Genomic DNA, 13,509 nt, shown 5'->3' on the forward strand with positions numbered 1-13,509 from the left:
AGAGTGCAGGCAAGCACCACCACGCCCAGCTAATTTTTTGTATTTTTAGTAGAGACGGGGTTTCACCATGGTAGCCAGGATGGTCTCAATCTTCTGACCTCGTGATCCACCCGCCTTGGACTCCCAAAGTGCTACGATTACAGGTGTGAGCCACCACACCGGGCAACAAATATTTATTTATTTTTATTGTCATTTTTTTGAGATGAAGTCTTGCTCTGTGGCCCAGGCTAGATTGCAGTGGCATGATCTTGGCTCACTGCAACCTCCGCCTCTCAGGTTCAAACGATTCTCCTGCCTCAGCCTCCCCAGTACCTGAGACTACAGCTGGGACTACAGGTGTGTCCCACCTGGCTAATTTTTTTTTTTTTTTGAGACAGATTTCCGCTCTTGTCGCCCAGGCTGGAGTGCAATGGTGCGATCTTGGCTCACTGCAATCTCTGCTTCCCAGGTTCAAGCGATTCTCCTGCCTCAGCCTCCCGAGTAGCTGGGATTACAGGCGCCTGCCTCCACGTCCAGCTAATTTTTGTATTTTTAATAGAGAAGGGGTATCACCATGTTAGCCAGGCTGTTCTCAAACTGCTGACCTCAGGTGATCGGCCCGCCACAGCCTCCTAAATTGCTGGGATTACAGGCGTGAGCCACTGTGCCCAGCCACTAATTTTAAAAATATTTTTAGTAGAGATGGGGTTTCATCATGTTAACCAGGCTGGTCTCGAACTCCTGACCTCGTGATTCACCCACCTCAGCCTCCCAAAGTGCTGGGATTACAGGCATGAGCCACTGCGCCCAGCCAGTTAGCAAATATTTAAATTTCCTTATGACATCCTATGCATAGTGAAACCTGACTGTAGTATCATGAGATAAATATCACTGTGCAAAACCCACATTTAAATTGGATTTAGATAGCCATGTACTTTAGCCTGTAGCAGGAAAAAAAAAATGTAGAAATAAGTCCAAAACAAGAAAGTATACTCTAATATTCAAAAATACAATTCAACTCCATGGACACCAGGAGCGTCCACCAAGAGTGCACACCTACCACCCTGGACTAATTTTTAGACCAAAGAAGACATAAGTGTTAGAAACTAGGGTTTGACCTTCTTTTCTTTTCTTTTCCTTTTTTTTTTTTTTTTGGAGACAGAGTCTCACTCTGTCACCCAAGCTGGAGTGCAGTGGTCCAATCTTGGCTCACTGCAACCTCCACCTCCCGGGTTCAAGCGATTCTCCTGTCTCAGCCTCCTGAGTAGCTGGAATTACAGGCACCTGCCACCACACCAGGCTAATTTTTGTATTTTTAGTAGACAGGGGGTTTCACCATGTTGGCCAGGATGGTCTCGATCTCTTGACCTCATGATCCACCTGCCTCGGCCTCCCAAAGTACTAGGATTACAGCCTTGAGCCACTGTACCCAGCCTTATTTCCTTATAAGACATAACATTACTCTCACATAGGTCAGAGCCCTATGCCAAATGTGAACTTCTTGATACCCTGGAGAATAAGAGGCCCTTTGCTCCTCTCTTACTCCATATTACGTATCCCTTCAACCTGTTCCCAAGACTATCCGATAGTCATATATCCTTGTCTCCTTTTGGCTAAATAATGCCCCTTCCTCTATGATCTATTCCAATAGATTCTAATAGATCCAAGGGCTTCCAAACAGGTTCTGCACCCCTCAGAAGTATGCTTGGGGCCGTGTAGGGGAACAATAAAAGTATCAAGAAGAAGAAGGCCAAGTAGACAAGGCTTTGGGCTCACTACTCACAGCTACTCAGAGCAAATCTGTTTTTAAGTTATTTTATATACTTGTGTTTTGCATAGGATTTTATTTTGAAAAAAGCGGGGGAGAGGAGTTCTGTTACTACAAAACAAACTGAAACCACTTATCTCAACTAAATATAAACTACCACATATGAACTAGCAAAACAAAAACACGGGCCGGGCGCGGTGGCTCACGCTTGTAATCCCAGCACTTTGGGAGGCCGAGGCGGGCGGATCATGAGGTCAGGTGATCGAGACCACGGTGAAACCCCGTCTCTACTAAAAATACAAAAAAAAATTAGCCGGGCGTGGTGGCGGGCGCCTGTAGTCCCAGCTACTCAGAGAGGCTGAGGCAGGAGAATGGCATGAACCCGGGAGGCGGAGCTTGCAGTGAGCCGAGATTGCGCCACTGCACTCCAGCCTGGGCGACAGAGCAAGACTCCCGTCTCAAAAAAAAAAAAAAAAAAAAAAAAAAAAAACAAAAACACATTACACAAAAATCTGAGAATTCGGGTTCCCTCTGGAATTAATCCAGAATTAAGAGGGCTCTTTAAGGAACTTATGAAACAGACTGTCACTCTAGAACCTAACTGAATCCCCAAACACTGAAGCTAGATCAGATGTACTCTATCTCCAAGGATAAACAAACAAAATACTGCCTATTACGTACTTACTCAAGTGCATTTACTTCTCTCTGTACAGTAGGCACAATGTTAGACATAATGGTTCCCAAATTGATACATGCTTCTGCCTTACCTTTCGATCATCAGGTACCAGGTCCTGAAGCACCTTCCTCTTGGGCCATTCCTTGGCCAGTTCAGCAGAGGCCAGCTCCTGCAGGTGGTATACAGCTATCTTGGCAGAACGTCTCTGAACTCGGCCCCCACTCTTTGACTCTAGGTTCATTTCCTTTAAGCACTCTGGCTGTCCTGACTCTGGAAAGAAGGATATCTGCAAGAATGAGACACAGCAAAACATAGGCCTGATAAGTGGCATCCATCACAGCCAGTGATTAAAGGCTGAGCTTCCTGCTCTAAATATCAAAAGAGCTATGTAGTAGATTGCTAACCACTAGCATCAAGTTCCACCATATTAATGTATATTTTACTGGTAAGAAAAAAAAAAAAAAGCTTCTTAGGGCCAGGCGTGGTAGCTCACTCCAATAATCCCAGCACTTTGGGAGACCGAGGCGGGTGGATCATCTGAGGTCAGGAGTTGGGAGACCAGCCTGGCTAACATGGTGAAACCCTGTCTCTACTAAAAATATAAAAATTAGCTGGGCATGGTGGCACACGCCTGTAGTCCCAGCTACTCGGGAGGCTGAGGCAGGAGAATCACTTGAACCAGGGAGATGGAGGCTGCAGTGAGTGAAGATTGCACCATTGCACTCCAGCCTGGGCGATAAAAGTGAAACTCTGTCTCAAAACAAAAAAAAAAAAAAAAAAAAGAAAAAAAAAGGCTTCTTAGTGGTTAAAAAGACACATTCGTATGCAAAGAGACAAATCTTAACCCATCCCTCACACTATATATAAAAATTAACTCAAAATGGACCATAGCCCTAAATGTAAAACATAAAACTATAAAACTTCTAGAAGACAGCAAGGGAGAAAATGTGTGTGATCCTGTGTATGTTGGTTTTTTGATGTGTCAAGTTGGCTGGGATACAGTCATCAGTTAGTCAATCAAACATAAATCTAAGTGTACTGATGTGAAGGTATTTTGTAAATGTGATAAAAGTCTATAATTAGTTGACTTTAAGTAAGACAGATCCAGCAGAAGAAGAGGCAGGAGAGATTCAAAGCATGAGAGACATCCAACCTCCTGTCTCTGACTTGAAGACAGCTATGAGCCAGGGAATGCAGGTGACCTTTGGAAAGTGAGAATTCTTAGCCCACAGCAAATAAGGAAAGGAACTCCTGCAACTGCAAGGAACTGAATTCTTGAACAATCTGAATGAGTCTGGAAACATGTTCTCTCACTAGAGCCTCTAAAAAAGAACAGCCGTACCGACACAGATTCCAGCCTGGTGAGACTCTACGCAGAGGAACCAGCTGAGGCATCCTGTAACTGGATTTCTGACCTAAAGAACTATGAGATAATAAATGTGTGTTGTTCTAAGCCATTCAGTTTGTGGTGATTCACAGTAGCAACAGAAAATTATACACTGAGGGCCAGGCACAGTGGCTCACGCCTGTAATCCCAGAACTTTGGGAGGCTGAGGCAGGTGGATCACCTGAGGTCAGGAGTTCGAGACCAGCCTGGCCAACATGGTGAAACCCCATCTCACTACAAATACAAAAATTAGCCAGGCACAGTGGCGGGCACCCGTAATCCAGCTACTCAGGAGGCTGAGGCAGGAGAATCACTTGAGCCCAGGAGGCGGAGGTTGCAGTGAGCCGAGATCGCACCACTGCACTCCAGCCTGGGCAACAGAGCGAGACTCTGTCTCAAGAAAAAAAAAAGAAAATTATACATTGAGTTAAGCAAAGATTTCTTAGATATAACAAAAGCATTATCCATAAATGAAAAAATACATAAATCAAACTATATCAACATTTAAAACTCTGTTCTTCAAAAGACAATGTTAAAAAAAAGATAAAGAACTTGTATCCGGAATGATAAAAAACCCAGAATATATCCCAAACTTAATAAGACAACAAAAATCTTCCTTCCAAAATGAACAAAGGATTTGAACAGACACTTCATTAAAGACATACAAATCACCAGTAAGCACATGCAAAGATGGTCAACAAGATTAAGCATTGTTAGTCATCAGGGAAATGAAAATTTAAACCACAGTAAAGTACTACTACATACCTATTAGAATGGATCAAAAAATAAAATTGACAATAATAAATGTAGACAAGGATGCAAAGCAACTGGAGTTCTCATACTTCACTGGTGGGAATGCAAAATGGCACAGCCACTTTGGGAAACAATGCAGCAGTTTCTTATGAAGTTAAATATACATTAATCATATGACCCAGAAATCTCATTCCTAAGTATTTACCCAAGGGAAATTAAAATTTATTTTCACATAAAAACCTTTTTTGCCAGGTGCAGTGGCTCACGCCTGTAATCCCAGCATTCTGGGAGGCCAAGGCAGGTGGATCACTTGAGCCCAGGAGTTCAAGATCAGCCTGGCCAACATGGCGAACACCCATCTCTACTATAAATACAAAAATTAGCTGGGCGCAGTGGCACTCGCCTATAATCCTAGCTACTTGGGAGGCTGAGGTGGGAGGATGGCTTGAGCCCGGGAGGCAGAGGTAGCAGTGAGCCAAGGTGGCGCCACTGCACTCCAGCCTGGGCAAAAGAGCGAGACCCTGTTTCAAAAAAACAAGACACAACAATCTTTTTGTTTTTTGTTTTTGAGTCAGGGTCTTGCTCTGTCACCCAGGTTGGAATGCAGTGGCACCATCTTGGCTCACTGCAATCTCCGCCTCCTGGGCTCAAGCCATCCTCCTGCCTCAACCTCCCAAGTAGCTGGGACTACAGGCATGTACCACCCACACCCAGCTAATTTTTGTATTTTCTGTAGAGACAGGGTTTCACCATGTTGCCCAGCTGGTCTCGAACTCCTGAGTTCAAGTGATCCACCTGTATCAGCCTCCCAAAGTGCTGGGATTACAGGCATGAGTCATCATGCCCAGCCCAAAAACCTTTGTGAATGTTTATAGCAGCTTTATTCGTAATCGTCAAAAACTAGAAACAACCAAATGTTCTTCAACTGGTAAGTAGATAAACAACAAACTTGAAACATCCATACAATGAAATCCTAGTCAGAAAAAAAAAGGAATAAACTAATGATACATGCAATACATGGATGAATCGCAAATGGATTATGGTAAATGAAAGAAGTCAGACTGAAAGGCTACATGCTGTATGATTCAATTTATATGACATTCTGAAAAGGGTAAAACTATAGGGTCAGAAAATAAATCACTGGTTGCCAGGGGCTGTAGCTGGAGGAAAAGGCTGACTAAAGGGACACAAGTCAACTTGAAGTGGTGATGGAATTGTAAAACATCTTTTTTTTGTTTGTTTTGAGACAGAGTCTTACTCTGTCACCCAGGCTGGAATGCAGTAGTATGATCACAGCTCTGCAGCCTCAACCTTCTGGGCTCAAGTGATCCTCCCACCTCAGTTTCCCAAGTACTTGGGACTACAGGTGTACATCACCATGCCTGGCTTATTTTTTCATTTTTTGTAGAGACAGGGTCTCACTATGTAGCCCAACCTGGTCTCAAACTCCTGGGCTCAGGCAATCCGCCCACCTCAGCTTCCCAAAGTGCTGGGATTACAGGTGTGAGCTAAGGCACCCTGCCTAGTCTATGTGTTGAGTGTGATAGTAGTTACATGACTGTATACATGTGTCAAAATTCTTATAATTATGCACTAAAATGGTAAACATTACCATGTGTAAATTATATCTTAACAAATGACTCTAAAAAAAATGAAACCACAGGGTGGGAAACCTTGGAAATGTAATGAGAAAAAAAAAAATTTAAACCAAAAAAATGAAAGAGGAACCAGCTGGACAGATGCCCATAAAAGCTCTAGCTATGCGGGAATGCCTTTAGTTTTAAAAGTATAACAATGAGGCTGGGCACAGTGGCTCACGCCTATAATCCCAGCACTTTGGGAGGCCGAGGTGGGCAGATCACCTGAGATTGGGAGTTTGAGACCAGCCTGGCCAACGTGGTGAAACCCCGTCTCTAGTAAAAATACAAAAATTAGCTGGGCGTGGTGGCACGCACCTGTAATCCCAGCTACTCGGGAAGCTGAAGTAGGAGAATCACTTGAACCCAGGAGGCGGAGGTCGCAGTGAGCCAAGATTGCTCTACAGCACTCCAGCCTGGGCAACGGAGGGAAAGTCCGTCTCAAAAATATATAAATACATAAATTAATTAATTAATTAATTAAATAATGGGCTGGGCAGGGTGGCTCGCACCTATAATCCCAGCACTTTGGGAGGTCAAGGTAAGAGGATCGCTTGAGGCCAGGAGTTTGAGACTGGCCTGTGCTACATAATGAGACCCCCATCTCTACAAAAAATTAAAAACAAAAAATTAGCTGGGCATGTGACGCAAGCCTGTAGTCCTGGCTACTTAGGAGCCTGAGGCAAGAAGATGGCTTGAGCCCAAGAGTTCGAGGCTGCAGTGAGCTATGATCCCATCGCTGCACTCCAGCCTGAGACAGCAAGATCTTGTCTCTTGAAGGAAAAAAAAAATAATAATATATATATATACACACACACACTATATAAAAATATATAAGATATAAAATATATAATAATGAGTTTACTTCTGCCTGGACTATACTTTGAATTTTGATTTATCTAACCTAATAATGTTAAAAAGGCAGAAATAAGGACAAAGAAAGAATAAAGACGAGAATAAACACACAAGCATTCAGAGATTAAAAGAGGATACAAATGAGGAACCAAACACATATGGGAAGATAGAAGGGTAAGGACTCACCACGAAATACATCCCCACGCAGGGTATAGAAAGGAATCAGTACTCACAGGCCCATGCTCTGACCTCAGGTGATACGCAAGTCCAGCCTTCGACCTATATGGTTTTCCACAGTGGTGACATTTCAGGGTCATCTTTTCCAGCTCTGCAGCCCCTTTGCCACATTTTCTGACATGGTAGAGATATCCCATGATGCTGGTGAAGCTACTGGAGCAACTCTGAACACAGGAGAGAAGCCTAAACTATAATCTTACATCTTTTGACATGATCCCTAAATTTCTAAACAGCCATAAAGCATTCACCACCACAAAATACAAATAGACCCTCTGATTTCAGTAGACCCTCTCCAACATCTCCCATCAGCACAATCCTTCCTTGTCTCTGGCCATCCTACTCTGATCAAGCATGATTTTCAATCAGCTTAGTCAGCCCTTGATAAACTATAACTGTGCATCTACTCCATGTCAGAGCTTTCTCCTTGGTCTGTGATCCAACCCCATTCCCATATCATATACCCAGCAATATATACCAAAGTTCAGCACAGTGAGGGGTCACTGGGATCCTCTTCATCACATTAAAAAAAGGATGGTAAGGAAACCCCATCAAACAAAGGCAAGGGGGAGAAAAATAAATTTTTGGAAATGAGGAAGAAAATAAACAACTATTAATGATTCAAGAGACCAAGACAGTGCAGAACTAGGAAGTCTACAATGAGGAAGAGAAGAAATGGAAAGAAGAACGAAAGACATTGACCTGAGAATTCAGGCAGAAGGAATTGCTGTCCTTGGGCCCTTACCTCACGCATGCACCTGAGCTTTCCCAGTCTCTTTAGAACTGTTCGGAGCCTTTCCCTCTCACTTGGCTCATCTATTTCATCTCCGGCTTTCAAAATGGGCTAGAAATCAAGAGAAGTAAACAAGAAGATGATTCATGGAAAAGATAGACACAGGGAAAAAAATATCAGAGGAGAATCAAGGATTGGACTGGCAGCTAAGCTGGTGCCAATGAAGCCCAAGTTTTCTGACTCCTGGTGTTCTCCATCTTCTCCTGGACAAAGTGAATATAATGGAAATAAGAGTTCTGAGCCTCTGCCTCCCAGGATATGAACCTTTGGAGCTAACCTAAACACACAAATGTTTATGGATTCACTGCAAAGGTTTCATTGTGCATAACTCTTTTATCAAAAGGGTCTTCTTGCTAACACCTTTATAAAATCCCAGAGCCATCTGCACTGAGATATCTACACTCACATAAGTAAAAGACATCCAGGCCGGGCACGGTGGCTCACGCCTGTAATCCCAGCATTTCAGCAGGCCAAGGAGGGCGGATCACCTGAGGTCAGGAGTTCGAGACCAGCCTGGCCAACGTGGTGAAACTCAGTCTCTACTAAAAATACAAAAAATTGCTGGGTGCGATGGCTCACGCCTGTAATCCCAGCACTTTGGGAGGCCGAGACGGGCAGATACCTGAGGTTGGGAGATCAAGACCAGCCTGACCAACATGGAGAAACCCCCATTGCTACTAAAAATACAAAATCAGCCAGGTGGGGTGGCGCGTGCCTGTAATCCCACCTACCTGGGAGGCTCAGGCAGAACAATCGCTTGAACCCAGGAGGCGGAGGTTGCAGTGAGCCGAGTTTGCACTGTTGCATTCCAGCCTGGGCAACGAGCAAAACTCCGTCTCAAAAAACAAAACAAAACAAAACAAAAAAATCAGCTGGGCGCGGTTGTGCACGCCTGTAGTCCTAAACACTCAAGAGGCTGAGACACGAGAATCGCTTGAACCACGAGGTGGAGGTTGCAGTAAGCCGAGATCGTGCCACTGCACTCCAGCCTGGGCAACAGAGTGAGACTCCATCTCAAATAAAAAAGACATCCAAACACTCACAAAAGACAGAAGACACTCTTACCAAACTATTATGATTTGCCATGACGTGATACTTCATCCCTGCCAGTGAACGAAGTTGTTTCCCACAATGATGACAAGTAAACATTTCCTAGAAGGAAAAATACTGCTCAGTGCTAGGTTGTTCCACAGAGAAACAGAACGTCACAAAGTCCTACTCAAATGCTTTCATCTATGTCTCCTTTATTTCTCAAACTCAATAGTCAATAAATCTCAAAATCCCAGAAACTCAGTGTCATGTCTTCAAGGGCAAAAAAAAAGGCAATTCACTTTTAAAATAGTAAGAATTACCATTAACTGAATATTTGCCAAGTAATGGGCTAGGCACTTAGCCCTGTGTTACTTCTTTCTTATCCTCTCATGGACTACACAAGGTTTTTATTATTTTGTATTTATTATTTTTTCTCTGTTTTACAAATGAAACTGACATCTACATATAAAAAGCTAAATGCCACACTAGTATGTGGCTAAGAGAAGATTCAAACCTAACTGTGTCAGATCCAAAGCGTATGTTTCCTTTATTATACAATGCTGCTTTTCATCCATTATAACCAGCATATCCAACACAGCAAAAGAGGTCTAAAGTTTGGGTAAAAATATCGTAACAGTTATGAAACGCCAAAATATCTAACCTGCTTGCAGTTTTCCATGTGTTTCTTTAAACCCTCTATGGTCTTCCTCCCCACTGCCTGGCAGGTAGGGCAGGAGACACTGCCTTTATCAACGATTTCTAAGTACCACTGCTCCTCCAAACTGCCTACAAAGGAGAGAAAGAAACACTTTGTAATCGCAGTATTCTCCAGAAACAAAAAGCATAATCCCACGATTTAGGAAAAGTATCATAAAATGGTTTTTCCTTTTCCTGGTAGACTGCAATGAAGAGACTCTTGCTGGGTATAACTTCTAAAAGTAGTATTTTTTAGACAGTGAAGAGTTTCTGAAAACTCCTACTCATTTCGCCATGATAAAAACCACTTGAGAACCGCTCCAAAGCCCAGTTGCTTCAAGAATTAGGCAGCAACATTTTTCACCACAGGATATAACAATAGGATACTGAGAAATGTCACAGCCTGTCTGCTGAGTGTTTCTTATGTGCCTGAGACTATGCTAAATGTTTTTATCCATTTAATTTTCAAAACAATTCTAACTGCCTTTATTACCCCTATTCATAGACATGGAAACTGAGGCAAGAGGAAGTTAAATAAATTGAGGCAGGTCACAAAGTTAATGAAGAGCCAAAACTTGAGCAAAGGTCTGTCTGACTCCAAACTCAGGCCCTTAGTAACTGCCTCCTTAAAGAAATGCTTTAGTACCTCATTCCTTCACAGACAACTCCAACAACAAATCAGAGTGTGAGAACTACATCCCACAAAACTTCCAAAAGAAAACATACCTGCTGCATAAACTGGTGGTTCCTTCCGAATACGACGGGCCTGGGATTTGGGATTGGGCTGAGTTTTAGGCCGTTGCTTCCTCCCTGACATAAGACAGAAACTTGAAGCCCAGCATGTCACCCTTGCTAATACCAAAATCTCTTCCCTCTCCTCCTCTTCAACACCCTATTTCCCAGTCCCTCAACCGACTGACTGCCTAAGTCATGACAGAATGAAAGGGTATAATGAGGCAGGATGGAGGCCATTCCCTCCCAAACAATTCAAAGGGCTCAGAGGTCACTGAAGGGCTCAAACTAAGGCTTCTCTTTCCTTTACCCTCAAAGAATAAAGCTCAGTCACCCAGGGAAAAAGAAGTAGCAAAGTTACTGCCTTACCATAAAGCTTATGCTTCTTCTGAGGAAATTCTCGATAGTCTTCATCTTCTTCCTGCCTGGGTTTCCTTTTTCCCTTGGCTGATACTCCACCTGACTCTGAAGTACCATACAAAAACAAAACAAAAACTCAGCACACTTTGTAAATGAACATCTAGGCCTGTCTTCAAAACATCATTCGCAAGACCATCAAAAGGAAAGATCATCAGTGAACACAGGCCTCAGAGAAATGTCTGTGACATTTTTAGGGAAGTTGGTGTAACTTCTCATTAACTGACCCACTCCCCCTTTCTTTTTATATTGTTATCTATCCCAAATCATCCATTGTTCCTTATGAATAATAAGGGCATTCAAGCAATTGCTTAATCTTACTTGAGGGTAACAAGAGGATAAGAATTGCTCAAGATAGAGGGCTAGCCACCAAGGACCCTTGAGACTGTGACGATCTAGAATATTCTCCCCTGAATAACCCTTACACCAGCCCCTAAATCATCAACAGAGGATCACACTAGAAGAAAAGGGGGGCCAGGCATTGTGGCTCATGTCTGTAATCCCAGCACTTTGGGATTACAGACTTTGGCCGAAGTGGGTGGATTACCTGAGGTCGGGAGTTCAAGATCAGCCTGACCAACATGGAGAAACCCTGTCTCTACTAAAAATACAAAATTAGCCAGGTGTGGTGGCGCATGCCTGTAATCCCAGCTACTCAGGAAGCTGAGGCAGGAGAATCGCTTGAACCCAGGAGGCGGAGGGTGCGGTGAGCTTGAGCTCGAGTCATTGCACTCTAGTCTGGGCAACAAGAGTGAAACTCTAGCTCAAAAAAAAAAAAAAAAAAGAAGAAGAAGAAGAAAAGGGGAATTCAAATCCTACAAAGAGGAAAATCAAATGCTAAGTATAATCTAGAGAAGTAAGATTAGCAGAATTTCACTCTATCACATAGCAGTTCATGAAGCTAACAGGACAGGATGCAATTGCCTAACACCTTAATTTTTTTTAAATCACTAATGAGAAACAAATATGTGGCATTTCATACTCTTTTTTTTTTTTGAGACGGAGTCTCGCTCTTTCGCCCAGGCTGCAGTGCAGTGGTGCAATCTCTGCTCACTGCAACCTCCGCCTCCCAGGTTCACGCCATTCTCCTGCCTCAGCCTCCTGAGTAGCTGGACTACAGGCACCCACCACCAGGCCCGGCTAATTTTTTGCATTTTTAGTAGAGACGGGGTTTCACCATGTTAGCCAGGATGGTCTCAATCTCCTGACCTTGTGATCCGCCTGCCTCGGCCTCCCAAAGTGCTGGGATTACAGGCGTGAGCCACCGTGCCCGGCCGGCATTTAATACTTTTAAGAGGTATTTACAACAATCTCAAACTATAACTTTAGGAAGTGGCCTGTCTTCAGAATAAGACACTGATATTGATACCTTCGAGATGAGAAGTAGCAGCTGGCTTGATCCTTCTCATCTTCATCCAGTAGGTAGATTTTCGGAAAGATGCTGGAAAATCACTCACTGGTTCACACGAAGACGCAGACGATGAACCACTTAAGGAGTCATCATGAGGGATAGTGTACTGGAAACTATTATCCTTTATGGAGCACTGGGTCCTGCTACTAATACAACATAAAAATATATACCACAAAGGAAGGTCTGGAGTAAAATTTCTATACATTGTTTTATATCATAACCAAGTTGGTTACCTGTGCAGAAAACTAAGAAGCCTGCTATAAAAACAGAATGTAAGTTGTAATCATCTAACAATAACAATAGTTGATCTAACACAACATGCACAATTATTATCACACTTCATTGTAATAAGAGTAAGCAGTACACATAAATGATCACTTTGCAGCCCAAGTAGACATTCCTTCCTAGATTCACCTAAGAAAAGAAAGTAGGCGAAGCAATAAAGGTGTTCTGTGACCCTTCAGAAGACTCCCTGGATTTGTAACCTGGTATGTCCCAGTCTCTCTCTTTCTCTGACAGAGGGACGGCAACTAAAGGGTATCTCTAAGGGAAAGGAATAGTCTGTGGGCCCTAATCTGACCCATCTTCCTTCTCCCTCAGCATTCTCCCTAAAACCTGATGCCCTATCTTATTCAGGCAAATGATACTTAGCTTCCACAGCTAAAGGATGGATGCTATCTTGCATGAATTAATCTGGCCAGAGATTTCTGGTATACAGCTGAATCCAGATTCCAAAATCTAAGACCAGTCAGTATGACAGCTAAAAAACATTACTCTGCAACTACAAAGCATCAGACATTCTTCTAGGTGGCTCAAGATGCAGTAGAGCAGCAGTTCTCCAAGAGTGGTCAATAGACTCCTAGAGCCTCCCTTTTCCAGCTAAATACCTGTGAGGCCTACTTTAGATTTATGGTTCAGAAAGATCCTTCTGGCTGCTCTATGGAGACAGCCCATGGGAGACAGAGTAAACAAAAGGAAAAAAGTTAACTTGAATTGGCAGATTCAAGATAACACTTTAGATGTAGAGCTAATAAGAATTACACATAGAGAGGTTTGTTTGTGATATCAGGGAGTTGGAAGTAACACAGTGACCATCCTTGTAAAATGTGATAGATGCCTACTATGGAATACTGTGCTGC

The 13,509-nt window shown here is 43.1% G+C and overlaps 1 protein-coding gene across 7 annotated transcripts in view; it reads right to left on the bottom strand.

Annotated features, from left to right (window-relative positions):
- The window catches only part of ZNF512 (zinc finger protein 512), a 39,502-nt gene that overhangs the window by 13,184 nt on the left and 12,809 nt on the right, over nucleotides 1–13,509 (bottom strand). For 3 of the 7 annotated variants that reach the window (XM_055253756.2, XM_063623858.1, XM_063623856.1), the window contains 8 exons: nucleotides 12,329–12,516; nucleotides 10,912–11,007; nucleotides 10,537–10,620; nucleotides 9,776–9,900; nucleotides 9,148–9,234; nucleotides 8,035–8,133; nucleotides 7,289–7,456; nucleotides 2,515–2,709 (listed from right to left, as the gene is read on the bottom strand). In XM_055253756.2, the coding sequence (XP_055109731.1) occupies nucleotides 2,515–2,709; nucleotides 7,289–7,456; nucleotides 8,035–8,133; nucleotides 9,148–9,234; nucleotides 9,776–9,900; nucleotides 10,537–10,620; nucleotides 10,912–11,007; nucleotides 12,329–12,516 (1,042 nt within the window). The remainder of the gene's footprint in view (nucleotides 1–2,514; nucleotides 2,710–7,288; nucleotides 7,457–8,034; nucleotides 8,134–9,147; nucleotides 9,235–9,775; nucleotides 9,901–10,536; nucleotides 10,621–10,911; nucleotides 11,008–12,328; nucleotides 12,517–13,509) is intronic. The other 4 variants (XM_055253757.2, XM_063623857.1, XM_055253758.2 and 1 more) reach the window with 3 other exon arrangements.

Source organism: Symphalangus syndactylus, chromosome 18 (genome assembly GCF_028878055.3).
Source record: "Symphalangus syndactylus isolate Jambi chromosome 18, NHGRI_mSymSyn1-v2.1_pri, whole genome shotgun sequence".
Taxonomy (NCBI): Eukaryota; Metazoa; Chordata; class Mammalia; order Primates; family Hylobatidae; genus Symphalangus; species Symphalangus syndactylus.